Here is a 19,927-nt window from a genome sequence, read left to right as displayed (position 1 = left end):
AAGCAAGAAGAAGTCTCGTTACATTATGGTTACAAAATGAACTACAGGGCATTAAATCACCTCTTTAAAAGGTTGGGAGACGACCTTAATTTTATCAAGTTTCGCTGAAACGATAGGCACATGCGTTTTACGACGTAGCTGTGACATTCTCTGTATGTTTAACATATTTCACCAATTTTAGAGTTTGAAATCGTTGGTACAACAAATTTTGGATACGGAATTCTCGATGAACAGCACATTAAAAATTATTAAATTAGCCCATTTTATCATACCTTTATATGCGCTCTATTCGATTTCATTCCTTCGGACGAATTTGGGGCAGAGATACAACATATGGCTTCTAGTTAAAACCATTACTGGCCTCAAATGTTCGATATTGGGGCAATGCATGGTGGTTGTATTGACTTTTTAAATAAGCCTAGATGAAAATAGTTCCAAATATGAAATTGTCGCAAATCGATGGTTCAATATTTAAAGGCATTTGGAAAATGTCCAAACTCGCATACCCTTATCTTCGTCCCTGGGAATGACATTGATTCTTATGCAATATGCACATATTTATGTGCGAATCTCAAACAAATGGATGGTTCCAGTATTGGCTCAACTTAGTATTTTGTCAACTGTCTTTTCCGATGGAAAAACAACATTTTCAATTCCCTTGGCTGCGTCCCATTTAATTTGTAAGTATGTCCCCATGTCTAATTCTATGACTATTTATCAATTCTCCTGAGTTTTATTAGATGAAACTTGTCAGCTATGTCTGTATGCCGATATTTAAATTTGTTTGTACCATAAAAATTTAGTCTTATTATTTTTGTATTTTGATACGTGATTTACATTTTAAATTAATTGTGTGCTTTTTATTATTGTTACGCTAACGGACTACTTATACTTATTTGGATTCCCCTACATTCTAGTATGGTGACTCTCAATTGTTCTCTAAGAAATCACAGGCTAAATAAAACCCCAATAGGACTTAAATGAAGGTTTGCCATACATCGCTAATATGTAATTGTAAAGAACTCGTGTGAACTCAACCATTAATATATGTACTGGTCACATGTGAAATAGAAACCTGGGTATGAATCTTGCTTAGACCCTTTCACAAAGTTTGGTTCCGAACTGCGAACCCTGATGCGGGACAGTGATATATGGAGGGGGTTATCTGGCGTAGATCGGACTTAGTTCCGACATAGTAGGAGTGGTTCGGAAGAACCACCATCTTCAAAGGTGTACAACCCTAAAAGTACACAAAATGTCAGTTGAAAATGAAATTAATTAAAAGTTTTGGGGAAGGAAGAGGCCCGGTATTGGGTATCTATTCGTCATTGCCCCAGCTTTAATCTGTAATATTGGACTTGGAGACACAACCATTCTCATAGCATCAATAAAGTACAAGGCCGTTAAACTTCACCAAGTCATCGCCGATATCATTCAGCACATGTGACATGGCATTCTGTGACCTGATTGTATCTGCTACCTACGTTACCCCAAGGATGGTCTCAGCCATATCCGATTAAAGTGTGTTCTAGGAAACTTCTCGCATGTACCATGACAACCAGTAAGCTGCTCCTCCTGAAATATCCCCACCAATTTAGTACAACCACTTTGAAGAAAGGACAGTGGATACTTGCAACTTGATCTCCGTGGCGTGTTGGTTGTATTGGCAATTGACAGCTTTCACCTTACCAGTGACACTCCCTCTCGTAGATAGAGATGAGGTTTACTTTTCGTATAGGGCTATGAATGCGACTATGTTTTCTCTTGCCCCAAGTTTATTATATATATATATTACAGTCTTCAGTAACCAGGCGCGCTTTCCCTAGTAATAATATAATCCCTATGCCATATGCTGTATAACTTGCCATCGAGAAGAAAGCGGCGCGCGCTACTTCGAAGAAATTTAAACGAGTAACATCGGTCAAGAACGTGAACTGAGCGATAGTGGAGAGTGGAGACTGTACCAGCAAACTTAAACTTTGATTCACGATGTCAATCCTTCGCAGCTCGGCGAGGCCCAGTAGTGCATCTGATCTCGCCGATCTACCGAATCTATTTGTGGTTCATGATTGCGAGAAGAATCAATTGATGCAGGTTGGTTACCTTGTACCTGGGGACCCCAGGCTATTATGTTCATAAACATTATAAAGATTTGGCGGGATGACAGGCTGAGCGCGGCCCAGTAACAGGTTGGGGCCTTTCTCCGAAAATAAAAGAAATAGAGACTTCCTTGACCATTGTTAATGATCTGGCCCGGCGCGCGCTACTTCGTAGCACTTGCCTGTTGCCATCGGGCCATTTCGGCAACATGTCGAGTAGAAAACGACGCGCGCTACTTCGAAGAAATTTAGACGAGTAACATTGATGATTGAACATTCGTTAAAGACTTCCGTGTTCCGGTTTTTGAAAAATATTCGCCTGAAAAATATTCGCCTCTTAAATATAAAATTAACTTCTCACTCCCCTAGGGGTAATAGATTTGAAACAATTTAGATTTTGGGTTATCGTGTATCGCAAAACGTCTCATTTTGGGCCAAATAAAAGTTTGCAACTTTAACTTCGCAGATTCATGTCCTCTGAAGACTGATTGGCTAAATTGTGTTAGATGTTAGAGATAAGCCCCAACTAAACCGGGAAGGTTTCCTGGCCTCTAATAACATAATAGACTAGGTAAGTTATAAATATTAATTAGGCGTCATTTGTCGTTGGTCATAATTTGGAAAAAAAAGCTGCACGCGGCACGCGCTATTTTGAAGAAATTTAGACAATTATCAAAGTATGAAATATTATTTAATTGTTGTTTTTTGATTCATGGTTGGTTAAAATTATTTAACTTGCACAATTCATTTTTGAAAATTTATATTTAGCCCAAAGTAAAACATTAAAATATGTACAACATACAAGTGGCACGGTTTCCAATTTTCCTTCTGGAAAGGCAACAAACAATTACAAATTATAAACTAATTTTTAATTTTTAATTCCCACTTACAACTTACTTGTTTGCCTAAATTTTAAAAAAATTGTGAAGTGAATAGAATATGAAAGAGAAAAAATGAAAAAAAGCCTAGAGGGTATGTCTAATTGAAAATGTAACTGCACTGGTAATTTAATGTATAATTTTGGACGCTGGTTCCAGATCACCAATCACACATCCAACATCGCAGTATGAAACATCGTGACGTTTATTAAAAATGTGCCCTGAACACTGTACTGACGACACGTCGTGCGTGACAGCGCTCCTACTAAATCGCTCGCCCAAATTTTAAGAAAATTCTTGTGAAAAGGCCATTTTGGCATGAAAGTGATCTGGATCGGTGTATTTTTGGACGCTGATTCCGAATCACCCCCCATGACGTAGCTAGGGTTAAAATGCTTCCCTGGAGAGTTATGGGCAAAAAACCGTTTTGGTCACGTGACAGGCTAGTAAAACGTGAATTCGATTATTTAGGGCTCGGGTTAGGGTAAGGGTTGTGGTTATGATTATGGATAGCTTCGGGGTTATGGGTAGGGTTAGGGTTGGGATTAGGGTTTATGTAAAACCGTTTTGTACGGCTGCAAACCAAAAAAACCAAAGTCACGCGAAATTTTTGGGCGAGCGATTTAGTAAAAGCCGCGTGACAGACATAACAAGTCAATTGTTAATTTATTCCTGATCTAATTCTGTTACCTGGTATGAGGACCCCTGGTTTCGTGTTTATAAACCGAATGAAGTGTGAAGATATGTTCAATAAAGGCCTCCGATACTAGTATCGATCTGTGATATGATGGTTCAGACACCACACCTATGACCTACCCAATTCACAATTAAGGTATCAATATTGGTTCAATAATGCCTCATCAACCGTCACGAAAGCAGCAAGATCCTTTAGTTTTAATTGATTGGTTCCATGCATTGTCATTAATTGAGTCACTAACAAGATTGAGATAAATAATTAGGTATAAATTGAGGAAAGTTTGTAGCGCCGCGCACAAACTATGTATTTAATGAGGTGTATCTTGCGACAGAGACGTAGTTTCGGCACTGGATAGATGATTTATAAGCCATTTTGCTATTATGATCCGGCGTGTTGACCTGTGGTGTTGAGCTGCGTACCACTATCGCTCTGCCTGCATTTCCTCTGAGTCCTCAGCCTAGTTTGGATCTCAGACAAGCTCTTTACCTGTTCGTAGCCATTATTTTTAACACATCGTTTGATATCTCAGCTGTTATATAAGTTATTGATATGAATTCTCGCTTAATATGAAACTGCTCCGTACACATGATAATGGATAACATAGTTGTATCCTAAAAGCCCGATCAGCTGTAAGGGTTCATTTATTACGGCGGAATTCTAGATAAAACATATGACACAACGTGATAAGTATCCTCAATCTGCATTGAGTATCCTAAGTTGAGTAGGTTAATAGTTGGTTGCATAAGAATGTTAAGTTAAGTGTAGTTTATGCCCAAATATTAAGTTAAAATGTTACTATATTAAGTTTACCCCATATCGTCTAACAGCAGATGTTATGAACATCTTATTAAATTTAGAATTTTCCCCTTAATTATTCTATCTCAATAGTTCGTTTCAAGCGGAACTGCATTGACCGACGGTACTTTTCTGCGTCGACAAGTCCATTCTTGCTTTAAATGTGTTTATTCCGTGCCATTTATTCTATTTCACTATATGAATTACTGTTGCTGAATCATGATATATCATGTTACCACTACCTTATTTTGCAATAGGCAATTATCGCTACTAGACCACCCAATCCTAGCTTGATGCCTCAAATCATAGGATCCACGATGTTGGACCAGCAAACATTCCAAAGGCCGGGCCTGAACGACCCGCTGAAGTGTAGTCCTCTTTCCAATGAAAACATAATCCGGGAAAACAACAGTGACGACAACTCTAGCACAGCAGAGCAGATTGCAACTGACATCTACGACTCGCAGCAGTTCTGGAACTCTAGTCTTGATGACGTGAACCAAGTGTTGCAGTCCCTGACCATCTCAACCAACAACGATGCGGCAAGTAATCAGAGCTCATCTTCTGCTTACAGCTCATCCTACTCTTCCCCTACATCGACCAGCTACGGACCGGGACTGGGAAATGGTTTACAGAATGGTTTACAGAATGGTTTACAGAATAACACAATTTCCCAGCTCAACAACCTTCCCAACCAGTCCAGATTGAACGAGTGGGTATCAAACCCCGCAATAAATGCCTCCTCCTGGGCTGCTCAGAGCCTCTCCTCTCCAACAATCAACCCTCCCTCCCTCTCTAGACCTCTCTTCAACAATGGCCCGACTGCTCCGATGGCTGCTTTCGGCAACCCTAACGGTTGGGGTTCCAACTTGGCTGCACAACTCGCTGTAAACAACAATCTGCAGACCTACCTGATGAGAAACGCGTTCAAGAACATGCCCTCCCCTGGGCGGAGGTCCAACTCTGGATTTGGTGGAAGAGATTCGTCTGTCATCCCTTCCAAGGTGAGAATTTTGAAACAATATTCGCTGTCAATCATTTTAAATTTGTGGATTCATTTTGCCATAGAATAGGCTATAAACTCTGAGCGAGTGCTGCTAAGCTTCGCGCTAGCTCATGCCGTAAAATAATAGTCCCCGTGTTATGGTATATTATATAGTAGGGGAGCTCTTCTAGATTACAAGCCTGATGTACACAGGTTCCTACGTTTGTCCTAACTGAGGAAGACATAGCAACCGTTAACACTATGAGCTGCAAAAAAGATCCAAACATGCAGCTATATTATCAGTCAATGAGAAAAAATCTATTTATGGGTGGTGGAAACCAAGTTTTAAAGGTTTGATATTTGTTGAGCACTGTGCAAGTTAATCCTTCAGAATGTTACATGTAGCATCTTGAGGCATGCGCTCTTCTAATTCATCTGTGATTTGTTTTGTTTTCCAAACCCTACTTTGAATCTGAAGATCAATGGATAAAATGATATGCATGCTGCATTAATTGATGTTTGGCAACAATTGCTTGTCTCAATGTAAACATTGTTCAATGTAATCTTGTTCTCGTTAACATCTTGATAAGTACTCCTTATTTACTTGCATGTTAAAGCTGCTGTCTGCTGCATACTGTTACAAAAAGATCATTTCTTCTGACACGATCTACAGCTTTTCGCCTGTGCACTCATTACTAGCCACTTTCCAGCTCAATCTTTCTGGAAGAGATTTTACTGCATGCCAAATTAATATGGCTCTGTCGAATCTGATTAATTAGATCAATCAAGTCCTATTAGGATCCTGCATTTGTGGGGTGTCATCATCTCTCAATGGGCACCCTAAATCCCCTTGAGCTCCTAAAAGTTTGTATTTGGTGCCCCAAAATGGTCTAATTGTGGTTCGCTCCACTTGCCTGAGAGCACCATTAGTCCTATAATGTTTCTGAAATGCAAATCTCGAAGTTAATAAGGCAGAAGCACTACAAATGCGCTCACATGACACATTGAAAGTAAAATTCCCCTAATGGACAGATACTTCGACGTCATGATCTATGTCGTTGCGGTCATGACGTTTCTGTTAAAAGAAATGCTACTCAAATAGAAGTTACATATTTTAATTCTATACAACATACAGTATTTCATCTTTTAATCAAATTTCATCAAATTAACAGATAGTTACTGTAATATGAACAGGTTGAGTAAATTTCATTTCGATCCAGTCTCATATGATTACCATTAGAATAGAATTACATGTGTTTACTCCCCTAGCCTGGAAATAAGACAATAACTATGCAGAGCCTAAAAGTCAAGACCAAAAGGGTCGGATTCTAACTTCTCATATTGACACTCTTTTGCATGATAATCCAATTCTTTCGTGTTTTAATTATATCAACCGATTATTCTATTGAAAAGGCCCAAGTTTGAAAGCTCTTAGCGCTGTGAAGACCAATCTAACATTAACCTAACACGAATTCTAATTCTTCAGCAAAACTCAGTGCCAAGACCAATGCAGTTCAATGGTGGCAGCAGGATGAACGAAACTCCAGATCCAAATCTCAACTTCCTCCCTCAGGCTTCGTCGGCTACTGGTTCGTGTTACTTTATATAGCGTTATAACATGTTAACTACATATTCTAGTAATAAAGCCAGTTATGATTATATCAAAGTTTTAAGTTGCCAGGATGAAATCATATTAGTGAACAAATTTCCTCATCGACGTTCCTCTTCAGAAACAATGCTGTACGAGTTGCTGAATCAAGACAGCACGGAGCAAGTCTTCCACCCCTCAATCCAGGACTCTCCGATCAGGAAGTTTCACTACGATCCTCCTGGAGAGAAATACTCTAGGAAAGTTTTTGTTGGCGGACTTCCCCCAGATATCGACGAAAGTAAGTGCTTACTTATCCCTTTATGTGTCGCAGGGTGTTTGCTTGCTTTGGCTAGGCTCGCTTATATACCTTCTCCAGCTCTCTTGCTAGCTTGCTTTTCTGGCCTGAAACATTTGCTTTTGTCCCTGAATCTCAGCTAAATATCCGTGTTTTATCTTCTGTTTTACATGGCTCTACAGTTTAAAGGGTGTAGCTACTGCAAGTTAAAACTGTTTATCGTGGTGTTTATCAACCGCTATGCACCCCCTGCAATTCCACGTTAACGCACGAAATTATGGCGCCAGAGTCTTGAGTTACATTTCTTTGGTGCTCTTAATTACAAGGTCTATTTACCACAGTCTTAGATGGAGTGTTTGAGCCATTTTGTAGTTCCATCCCGCCATACAGACTGTTACATACATATTTACCAACATAAGGAAATGGCAGTTGATTTTACTAGAGTCCTTGAAGCTTGTAGTTGTTACACATCGCCATTACACTACCATCGGCCGGGTCCCATGTGCATTTTGCATCAATAGAGTTAATCTCCGGTAACTGCACGCACAGAGTTGATACGGCTATAAATAGACTATAATTCCTCACAGAGGTCGTACCTTCTAAAGACACGCCCACCTCTGCTAGTACACATCACAGCGCCTCGACATCTTCAGCCTGCCTCGCGCTCCTTATATGGTATAATGAGCCAGCTGGCCGCACCGCCTTTTGTCCGCAATTTTCACATCTCCGGCTCTAGCCCTTCTAATAAAGATGAGCATAGTTCGCGTCAGGCTGTTTTCCACAAACATATGCTCAGGACCAATCCATTTTGTTGACCAGAGAGCTTGTTGCCCTGCGACTCTCATTATTACTCATTATTACTATGGGTAATTACTGGCTGAGAAATTATTGAGAAGTTAACTCCCAACAATGGGAATGCTTTTCATTGAAATGTCAAACTAGGTCAAAACAATGGGCTATAGTTTCGAGCTCACTCGATAAATAAGAAACTTGTATTATTATCGTTCCTCATTGTCTCATCTATACTATAATAGACTTTAATTCTAACAAAATTGACATCACGAAGCTAAAATAAGATTTCGTCTGAATGTTCGACAATTTTATGTCCTAGAATAGATCACGGCGCCACAAACAATATCTGTAATTATTTTGTTTCACTCCAACTACTACTTCTCCCAACCAAGCTAATGAACAACTTCTAAATTTTCAGGTTTTATTAGGAGATCATGAAAATAGTATGTTTCACCGTTACCTTGTAGTTTCTCTGTGACATGTGCATGTTGTTCTTATATATTACCTTGTAACCTCTCTACATATTGTGGGATTGTGATTGTGTGATTGTGTGATCACTATTATAATTTTGCGTGTGATGAATCAGGCGTGACATGTGTGATCGTAGCCCGTGCATGTTCCCTTCCCCGCCCAGGTGAAATCCGGCGAAACATGTAACCTTACACTGGGAAATGAGAATGCTGTGCAATTTTAGACATGCTTTAAAAGTATAATTGGGCTGTTTAACCGTGCCAATTACACGATTGAGATAATTAGGAGAATTATTACACTTACTGTCTGGCAGCCCAGAATATTGATCAGCATCTTGTGGAATAGCCCGCAGCGAAAGTGAATGTAAGATTGCGATTAGCTGGTCAGATTAAAGTTGTCCTGTCTAACTCGGTTCCCTCCCAGGAGAGATTCATGCTAGCTTCTGCCACTTTGGAAGTCTCGACGTGGACTGGCCGCACAAATCTCAGAGCCGAGCTCCCTTCCCTCCAAAAGGTATGTAAATAACTACCACCTGTGTAATTATTGTTATCAAAACTACTGGTCATTATTTTTGTCGTTATGATACATAATATTCCAATTTTTGTCATTTTCCATCCATTTTCCCTATTCCATGTGATCACCATTACAATTTCAACATCACAACACATGTTGATCGTCTGTCCACATCCAATATCCAATATCCTAACGTGTACAAGTTAGCTGGTTCTATTCCGTGTTCCAACACAGAGGGAGTGTGTAACACAATGTACACTCCGAGCTCTACTGGACATCACATGATGAGGCCACATCTCCACTCTCTCCTCTCCTGGTGCTCGCGAGTGTTGTGCAATCTAAACTAGCCACCCATCATGCCTTATACGGTAAAGTTGAAGTAGTGCGAGGGAGAGAGTGCAATACAATCTCACACGGCCCTGCACGGAGAGAGCGAGAGAGAGAGAGAGTCATCGGTTCTCGGCGATTAGATTGGATTTAGAGCGATGGCTGGACCAATAGCTGAGATTAGGAGGTGAGACGATCGAATAGCATTGTTAGCAGAACAGAGCACGTGATCAGCTCCAAGCTTTGTGTGTTGTTTTTCAATATTATATAGCTATGAGAGGCGGCGCTAATCGTACACTGCTGACAATGGCGATATGGATGGTGGTGTGTCCGGCACTGGATTACCTCACAAAACAGATGATTGGCGAAAGCGATTAGCTGTGACCCGACTCTATTCACAAATCACTATTCACAAGAAGTGTCTCGCTAAGATGGCTCTGTGTGTCCAGAGAATTTGTATTCATACAGTTCCTAGAAAAGTATTATGAGCAGAGAAACCCATCAATTAGATGGTTGGGAGCCGTGCTTCAGATTGGTGATTAGAGGAGTGTTGTAGTTACAAAGGGTTAGCAGACCGTAAACGGGACCAAGTGCTGAGCAGAGGGTCAAGCAGTCCACTTGATACTGAATATTCAGTGAATTCACAAGTCGTCTCTTGGAAACATAAATAAAGTAACCACGGGCTGTTGTGTGGTCTGGTGCTAATTATTGCATTGTCCGCGGGCATACAAACCATAATAGCATAATCATGAGGGTCTGGCCCGGGTTAAACTCATCCTTATAACGGTTATGGAATGATTTAGGAGAATTGTAGGGTAGATAAATACATAAGACACGAACTTAAACGGTAGCTTCCAGCCTCAATCAATACCGAGAATCCCATCTTTAACCTCTAACAATTTGCATCTCACCATTTTATACATGGTTATTGGTTAAACACCGGCTCTGATCACTTTCCCTCAACTCCATCATAATCTGAATAACAACCAACGCTAGCACTCACTCGTACCTTAACAGAAGCTAAATTGTAACCCTCCGGGTCGAGGTTGCAACGTAGTGAGGGGTAAAAGAGCCCGTCTCATTCTCACCCCCAATCTCCTTTTCAGGGTACGCTTTCTTGCTGTTCCACGAGGAGTACAGTGTCCAGGCACTGATAAGCATGTGTAAGCAGGAGGGCGGAAAGTATTACTACTTCGTGTCATCCCCCACTCTCAAGGATAAGCAGGTACGATGTGATTCCAATCTTACAAGATATTATTTAATTGCTATGACAAAGTCATAGGGTTGCTCTTTGATAATCACGATCAGTGTTATCCAATTAACCACCTTGAATTTTGATGTGATCAATCATGTCCAATTTTTCAAATTATCATATCAATATGCAACCCTAGGGCTTTTAAAGCATGACATTTCCCAGAGCTTTTGTAATCGCAATTAGCTCAATAATGTTAACCTCGTGCACATGGGATGATTCCAAAGTATCCAAACCAACTTTGATGCAATGTGCAGGCTCAATCCTGAGTCCTGACAAATTATCTAATTTGTGCAATTTACAATCGCCCTGGGAAATGTCACCTGCATTGAATGCATTTTTGACATCATTGATTAAAAACACAATTCCATATGTGTTAAGAATATTGCTCATGCTGTCACCCTGTTTAGAATAGAATGCTGTTTCTGCTATTCAACAATATTATGCTATCATGTTTGCTACACTACCACTGCTACATTCTGCTACATTATACTTCACCTTGCTACACTTAGGCTGCATTGGCCGCTTCTAACAGTGCTTTGCTTAAACAGTAGGAACGCTATAAAAGCTACATCCTTCAGTGTATAACCGATCGATTATGAAATATAAAGCATCTGCTCGCGCTGACTTCTCTATTTTTAGAGCTCACTAGATCATTAAATCCTGAGCTTCCCTCCCTCTACTCGTATATTAAAGGCTAAGTTTTACCTAATATGGTATGATTACATTTCCTTGTGGGGGATAATTATACTGCTTTGGAACTGTAATCTGATAACGAGAGTTTTAGTGCATGGATATTACATTCACGTACTTTAGATAACAATATTTTGGCCTTAAAGAACTCGGAAAGGTAGATTGCATTATGATGATTTAACATCGTGATTCCGCTTAAAAGATGAAGTAATTAAGTGTGTAGACAAGAGCCAGGGTTTTAAATGGTATTCAGTTATGCAATAATTAGTACTTGGATCTATAGGAGTTATTCAATCCTACGTAGTATTCAAGTAATCATAATTAAGCGGAATGATGAAGAAATAGGACGCAAGTTCCGCATCATATTATCTAACTTGCCTGATTTTCTTTGCTGATTTTCTTTCTCTCAAGCTCTGGTGTTATGATTATTTTTCTGGAGACTTAAAGGTCTCAGACCTCAGTTATGAATACTTGGTATCAGCTGCATGTCTTATCTTACTCTCGCCATTCTTATCTATCTTATCTTCCAAACCACTGTACATGTGCTGAGTCTAGGTGGGGCTTAACCTTAAAAGTAAAACTCCGCATATTCATAATAGTCTGCATTTATTAGCGTTTTTATGATAAAAATCCAAATAACACAATCCAATGCGAAAATGTGCGAGTGTGAGAGATCAATGTTCAGTGTGAAAGAGAGGCCGATTTGTGAAGTTAATTGCATAGCTGCAAATTATTTCGCAGCTCACAAAGGCTAAGGACCGTCTGCTCACTATCTGACTATGTAGATGGTTTCGTGCGATTAGGTGGTGGTCATTGTATTCTGGAGCAAGTAGAGACGGGGCAAGTCATTGCGTGAGCCCGGACTCGTGCGAGAGGATTTATGTGGATCATGTGTGGGCGAGGAATTTATGCGTCGTGCGGATCATGTGGGAGTATGTGGGGAGAGTTCGGATCTGGCCCGCATCGGTTATCAGCTGCAAGTATGCTGGAGCCAGAGAATGTCCCAAGTATGTGTGCGTATAGCTAATAGGAGAGTTGAGGTGTAGGTACGGTTTTATTAGTCTATTATTAAGTGTACTGACGTGTAAGTCATTGTGTATGAGTAATGAGAAACAAAGTCCGCATGATCTATCGATGAAAGTGAGAATGATTTATGATCAAAATGATGATAACAAACGAATATACGAGAAATCCTTTTTAAAACTCAGTGATATAAGCTGAAGTCTCTGATTAGAATTAGATGCAAAACTTCTACCTTCTGCTGCTCGTTTGATTGTCTTCCAAAATACCTTGCTTCTGATTGGGCGCATGCCTTTCTGTCTTGATGTTCTGCTCAGAATCTGGATTATATTTTCCCAACCATATTTATCAAGTGTTCTCTTTTACAGAATGTGGGTCGAGAGTTTGTAAGTATTGTTATTGTTTTTTTCCTTTCATATTATTAGTACATATTATTCCATTTATACCTTTCCTATTTTAAACCACGTCAATTTTCGATCAGCTAAAATGTTTACCCAATGTTTACCAACCTCTGGATCTGGTAACCTAGCGACAATTCAAATAGTTAGGATACTGTAAACTCTAAACGCTAAATAACTAAACGTAAACGTGCGCTTTAAGTTTAAATGTAAACTTATTTAGCACGTTTCTAAACTCACATCTGGTTCACCCAGGTCCCAGAATGCCACATTGTAGCTTGTTTTAAACCCTGTCATATATAATAACAGTTAGTTTTACACCCGGGGAGCGCCATTATACATAATAATAGTTAGTTTTAGGCCACAGCCCTCATTTAAGAGTGGACGTGTCAAACAATTGCAGCTCTTCTCAGTGTTGAACGAGTGCAGTGTTGATGACTCACAATACGACCAATCCCGCACATCACACACAACTGGTCATTATACCGCATCAACAGTGCACACAGGATGTTGTGTAACTATTACACTTTGTAGTTCACACTTTACTTTCATCCTCACTGGTCATGTGAGGGGTCACGTGAGCACGGCTACCCTGCAGGGCCGATATACTCTCGCTTATTAGCGTCCTTCAACAAGCGTGTCCGCTATTTAATTAGAGTGACATAATAAGGGACAGAGCCCCACGGGGCCCACCAAAACAGAAACCACATCTGTTTGGACGAACCCATGACTGAGGGCCGAATTGTAAAATGTGGGGACATGCCCTCGATCTGGCTTTGGCATTAGGCAACCATCAAGAACAAAACAATTGGAAATGTTCAGGTCGTCAGGTGAATTGCTCCAATCTCGGGGAGGGTGTAATTACCCCTTGTAAAGGACATTTCATACTTTAAACGGTCACAAAATTTTGTAAATCTCGCCTTCCACATGCTAAAGAGTTGCTCTTTTTACAGTTCACACACTTACACAGTCACGTCTCACTAGAGTTCAAGAGTAGAACCATTGAGGTGCCCATTGTTTCGCGAGGAACAGTCTTGAGTTGTTGTCCTAATTAAGGTGTAAGATGTAAATCACGCGGTTCTGGTGGATTTAAAAGGGCGCGTGGCATGATAAATCATGAAGACTTTTGTCTAGAAGGAAGTAAGGTGCTGTGTAACCCTGTAATCTAGCTTTTGGGAAATAACACATCCAGTCTCACACTCGGGACTCAGAGTGTAAACCAATTCACAACAATAGATTTCACTGCCTTAAATTTAGAAGTTTTCATCATTTAATACACGCGAGCTACCTCAAGAGGCTAAATAGCTAGATACAGCACATATTTTAGATAACAAAGCCTACCACTCATAACATATACTTCGAGACATCTTTCCAAGATGATAGATCTTTGTTTTATATATTTTTAACAATATATTTCAAAAAGGTTCAAATAAGACCGTGGAGTCTCCAAGACGCTGACTTTGTGATGGACGGATCTCAGCCCCTTGATCCGCGGAAGACGATCTTCGTGGGTGGAGTCCCCAGACCTCTCCGATCTGGTAATTTGTTCATTTCTTAAAGGTTTAGAAAAACTTGTCTAGACGTACTAAGTTTAGATTATTCTAGAAACTCGACTTTAAAATAAGTTGATACAAAAAAGATTACATCATTTTAAATGATCTGTTTTCAGTTGAGCTGGCGGTTATAATGAACAAGTATTACTCTGGTGTCTGCTATGCTGGAATAGATGTCGACCCGGAATTGAAGTATCCTAAGGGTGCGGGAAGAGTTGCGTTCAGCAACCACACCAGTTACATCAACGCTATTAACAACCGCTTCATTCAGCTGAAAATCGGGGACATTGACAAAAAGGTAATTTGCATTTAATTAATAATGAAATGTCTAGTCAAAATTTCATGTTTTAATCTTTGGATGGTTCCGTGCATTTATTCCCATGGTTTAAGCGACGAATCATTTAGAATTCGACAGCTGATGATGTATGCAATCTATTTTTATTAGTGTTGAGCAATATGGGCGTGTTTGTCTGGAGCCTTCTAAGATTGAGACTTGAGAATAGCTCTAGAATGTTCTTAATGTTACACCACGCGATAAAATCACGAGACTTAGCAGGGCTGTGTTGAGTAACTCAGTTGAGCAAAGTGAGTGTAAAAAAACAAACGTTCCGTACAATATTCTTACCCTTCAAACTTTATTAAACATCTGCTACCATTTCACAGGTCGAGGTCAAGCCCTACGTTCTAGACGATCAGCTGTGTGACGAGTGTAACGGCGAGCACTGCGGAGGAAAGTTCGCACCCTTCTTCTGTGGGCACATCTCCTGTCTGCGGTACTTCTGTGAGCACTGCTGGAGCGTGGCCCACACCCAGCCAGGACGAGAGTTCCACAAACCCCTGGTCAAGGAGGGAGCCGACAGGTCCAGGTCTCTCAACTCATTCAGATGGTAAACTTGTGTACAAAAAGTTAAAGTTATACGGTCCTTCTCAAAGAAGCTTTGTAGATGATCCTACTTCCATCTCTCTAAAAACAATGTCGTGGTCTGATAGTGGTCATTATTCTCGTTACATATAGTTGCCTAGTTACTAACATCTAGTTGTCTGGTTACCAGACATCTGGAGAAGCCTGGTAATCTCAAGATCTAGTTGCTTGGTCCTTAGTTGCCTGGTTACCAGAGCATCTAGATGTCTGGTAACGAATGCCTCTGGTAGTTTTTGTCTGTTATACAATGTGCTATGACGCTGCGCTTTGTTATATATTATTATACATTCTGTATTTTCACTTTTTTACCTGATGAAAAAACACGTTTTGAAAGATTAGTATGTGATATGTGAAACCTGTTTTTTATATTTTCATCTAACTGTGCAGTCATTAAACCAACATAGAATGCAATTTGAGAATTAGACTTAATAAATATATTACTTGGTCAGACCTCTTTGACGGCCTTTTAACGTAAAGTTATATGCTTTTAACTGGCAAACAGCAACGGTTGCCCTGGTGATGGAATAGATTCTGTCCCGGTAACTTTTGCGGTTTGAAGCTTTTAAAACTATCTGTAGATGAAGTGATGAGCGATAAAATTGTATAGAACTTTGGTGGTATGAACTACATCTTCAGTATATTGTGCGAGCTCCAAACATTGTAAATTTGAATTTTAAACACCTTTTTTACTGCAGATTTTATTTAATATTATATACGGTTTCGTTACGTTTCGTTACCCTTTAGTTTAACGTTATATTTATTAATTTGTGAAATTTAAACTTAACAACATATGTATAAGTTAGTTTGCGAGTACTCAGGTCTCTCTTTCTCTCTCTTGATATCTCTACATCTTGGAGTGAACAGCACACAAATATTTTGTTGTCTCTTTTAGTGGATAATCTGTATTTGATTTTATATTATTTGTCAAGAGTGGTTTATTAATAATAAGTACTATATATTATAATGTTACGGTAATCACGTTTGCTATTGCTACATAATATATTATATATGTAACTGGTGCATTATAGTGTTATTTAAATGCAGTTCCTGCCAAACTGCGCCATTTTTGGAGTTTTTAAATCTTTCTACGGCAAAGAAGTTAGCATAATATATACTATTTGAATAAAACAGCTTGATCGCACTTTATATAGTTGTTGGTTACATGTTGATGTTGGATCACATTTCTTGTTATCTGTTTCTCGGTTACATTGTCACGTGTCATGTCATGTGACCAGTTATCACGGGGTTTAGAAACTTGCCATTGTTCTAGCTTTATCTCATTTCCTGGAACGTTATCCAGATTTGCACGGTTTTCTTGAGAAAGCCTGCACAACCTTATCACATTGTACGGAATTTTCTTTCCAAGAGCAACATAGATTTTGATATTCTGTCCATGTAAAGGTATTACACATTCCATATATTGTGCACAATTTTGTTGCTGGGTATGTAAATGTAAGCGTTATCACACGGGAGGTTGAAAACTCTCGTTACATCTACACCACGTGTAAGGTCATACTACCACCTGATTGGGCGGTGTGTGACAGGAGCTGCGCTGATTGGCTTGCTAGGAACCTTGGGGGGCATTGCTCTGCACCCGGCTGTGTGTGGCACACGTCGGTACACATTTATCTTATTACATGCTACTTAGACAAGCAGATGTTTTAAATGTATTATAACGGTTCAGCCAAACCCAGATCTCCGTCTCACACACCTCTAACAGTGCACTTACCTCTAATAATGTACCTTGTTGCTTTCAATGGGACATATTTCAGCTATCAACAAACAGATTTCCAACTCCCAAATTGTCCCTTCACATGCTAAATTCCAATACATGTTCGTAATTTCCAGTACATGCCGACGGCCCTGTGTACACAGAATAACTGAACACAACTACTAGTTACTGTGAGAAAAGTATTAGCTGTGAGGCCTCTACCGTAGCTCGGCAACAGGAAACGTGATCCTTCTGTTCCTGTTATCACTCTCAAATCACGTGCTCCGAATCCTGTCCTCTGATTGGCTAAACACATTGCTTGCTTTAGTTTCATTGGTCACCAACCCGCTCTCTCTCACCTGAGCTACCTGTATATAGTTGTTGCCAAACAATGTTAAATTGTACACGAACTTGGTGAGTACGAGAGAGTGTGTGTGATTATACCTTGTAGCGGTATAACAGCTCTGTGTTAGCGGTCCTCCTGCGTCGTCATGATGGCCTCCCTAACAAAGAGGGCTACAAACTCCCGATCATAGTGAATAGTACCGCACACTTGCTATTATAACGTGATAGCCCATTTACCATCCAGCAACTATTTTGTGGACAAATATGGAATAATAGGAATTTTGAGAATTAACTTCTAGCATTTAATAGATCGCTATTTTTGAAGTCGGTGAAGACTAAATTTTTTACCCAAAAAAGCAGTCTTAATAAGTATTATAATATATTCTTTGTCTTTATAAGTGTATCAATATTATCATATTATAAGCTAGCTTAACATCTATACAATATATAATATATTCTTATCATTATTTTATAGTATTTTTACGCTACTTCAACCGATATTTAAATTATGATTTTTGATAAAATTGATCAATGGTTTCTTTTTCAAATATATCGAATTTCATAGTTTCCAATTTTATTCCTTATTTCAGTTATGATTTAGACTCTTTTGTAGAATTGCATGATTTAAAATTAATGGGTTTAAGAACTTTCCTGATTTTGTACGATTATATATATATAATATACATAATCTACATTATATATATTTACTAGCTATCGATATTATTTTCAAAGCATTTCGGCCCAACAGCTCAGTACACTTCACTAGGAACCTTTTCTTTACCAACATTATTTGATATATTATTGAAAACATCCATAATGACGTAATATTATAATTCAAGGTAGGGGTTTAGAATACATTTGACCTTTTTCTAACAATTCATAATGATAATAATATAACATATTGTAAGATATAGTTCTACGTTAACTGTGTGGAGTACATTTAAAAGCATCTCAATTCCTTTATCCTTTAGTGTTTTTTATTTGCAATGTAGATATGAATCGTTATGTTATGGTGTGGCTAATACTGTAGTATGGTGCTATATATTGTGCTATATATTTGATTAAATATGGGCCCTAGTATATATATATGTAAAGAGACTCCGGATGTGGCACATGTTGATTATGTTCGTGTCCTTCTTTTTCCCTCTAGCCCCATATTTTGTACTACAGATTATGATGATGAAGGTTTGAATGCCCGAGCAAAGGTTCCAGTGCATATAGTGTTTGAGGTATTTTTCCAACTTTTATATTCGCTAACTGTTTGTGCGATGGAACTTTACAAATTCAAGCTGTGTATCTATTATATATTTTTATTATGAGGAATTTACAGGCTTCATTTTTACATCATATTTTGTGATATGCCAATGGGTAGTAAGAACAGTGAGGTGCCTTTGTGACGTGCAGACGCGACGCATTGTCGCGAGTGTCTCACGTAGCTTCACGTGGTACAGCTTGACTCGGTTTTGTAAAATATCTCTAGCAAATCAGTTTGTTTTAAAGAAATTCTAATGATTTATACGACCCTTTTACACCAAATGTTTTCTATTGTAATTCGATACTAACTTTAAGTGTAGAAATTTCAAAATATAATGTATGCTAAAATAAATGCTTTACGGTTTTGCGTGTACAGTATAAAGTTACCAACCCCCGTTTAGGCCTATATTTACAGACCTATTTACCATTATGCTGTACTAGCTATAACCGAATTCCTTATCTTGGCTGTGGAACGAATACGTGGATATTTTATATACAAGATTTTATGTGGGCAAATTTGGAAATATAATGCATGAATTTTTGCGACTCGTGCTATACGTTCAGTGTCTTGACCCCTCCTGACCGGCCAAACAGCCCAGGGCCTGTATTTGAGATCCACAATGTGTGTCGATCAAACTATCTTAAAAGTGAAGACTGATGTATCAGTAATGTTGAATTGAAACATCTTATAAAGCAAAGCTGTTCCAAGCTCATCATCTTTCTGACGTCACTTTAAAGCTTTACTACTCTAACATAGTAACGTGTAGCTCTAGTTTCGCGAATCGTGGGATGTAGTACTATAGCTTACAGTACGCGCCTACTTATAGTGCATATGTACCAATGATGTATATTAGAAATATTTGTTATTTGTTACTTTCATATTTATTTAGAAATTGAAAACAGAGCAACCACTTTTTCTTGCAAATCCACTGCATTTAGAACATGCCTTTAATAACAGCTCCGAGTCAAATAAAATGCTCGAATGTATGTGACGCAAGAAACGCGTCGCCTTTTAAGCGATTTCCAACCGTTTGGATGCAGTGGATTTCGAGTATAATTTCTTAATGGTCGGTGATTGCTGTAGTTAGTACCCATGCTATTAAAGTTTGCTTTGCAACCCCCGACTATTCTTTGTCTCTCAAACAATCGGCAAAATTATTACCATCCCTCTCAAAATATCCAGTCTCAAAATTGATTTTTATGGAGACTTTAGCAATTGGTAATTTAAAATGGTCAAATTGTTCCTTTATGGTCAAATCATTGCATGGTTTTTATACAGTAATCTTTAACCCTTCGTTTCCAAGCTTCTTTTTGGAAACGCTGCAGTGGTTAAGGA

General features: G+C 39.0%; 1 protein-coding gene across 4 annotated transcripts; it reads left to right on the top strand.

The window, feature by feature from the left end:
- Positions 1 to 4,069: 4,069 nt before the first annotated feature.
- On the top strand, positions 4,070 to 19,708 carry LOC134815745 (cytoplasmic polyadenylation element-binding protein 4-like). 4 transcript variants are annotated; one of them, XM_063824325.1, is made up of 10 exons: positions 4,723 to 5,473; positions 5,668 to 5,805; positions 6,941 to 7,043; positions 7,185 to 7,343; positions 9,027 to 9,116; positions 10,550 to 10,668; positions 12,777 to 12,794; positions 14,230 to 14,344; positions 14,476 to 14,657; positions 15,023 to 19,708. In XM_063824325.1, exons 1-10 carry the CDS (start codon positions 4,763 to 4,765, stop codon positions 15,248 to 15,250), a joined length of 1,863 nt encoding a protein of 620 aa, XP_063680395.1. In that variant the 5' UTR covers positions 4,723 to 4,762; the 3' UTR covers positions 15,251 to 19,708. The 4 variants fall into 4 exon arrangements, with proteins under 4 accessions (XP_063680420.1, XP_063680395.1, XP_063680412.1 ...); XM_063824342.1 differs by lacking the exon at positions 5,668 to 5,805; XM_063824332.1 differs by lacking the exon at positions 12,777 to 12,794.
- Positions 19,709 to 19,927: the final 219 nt, after the last annotated feature.

This window comes from Bolinopsis microptera, chromosome 1 (assembly GCF_026151205.1).
Source record: "Bolinopsis microptera isolate Bmic1 chromosome 1, MBARI_Bmic_1.0, whole genome shotgun sequence".
NCBI classification, from domain to species: domain Eukaryota; kingdom Metazoa; phylum Ctenophora; class Tentaculata; order Lobata; family Bolinopsidae; genus Bolinopsis; species Bolinopsis microptera.
This window is presented reverse-complemented; position numbering and strand designations above follow the sequence as displayed.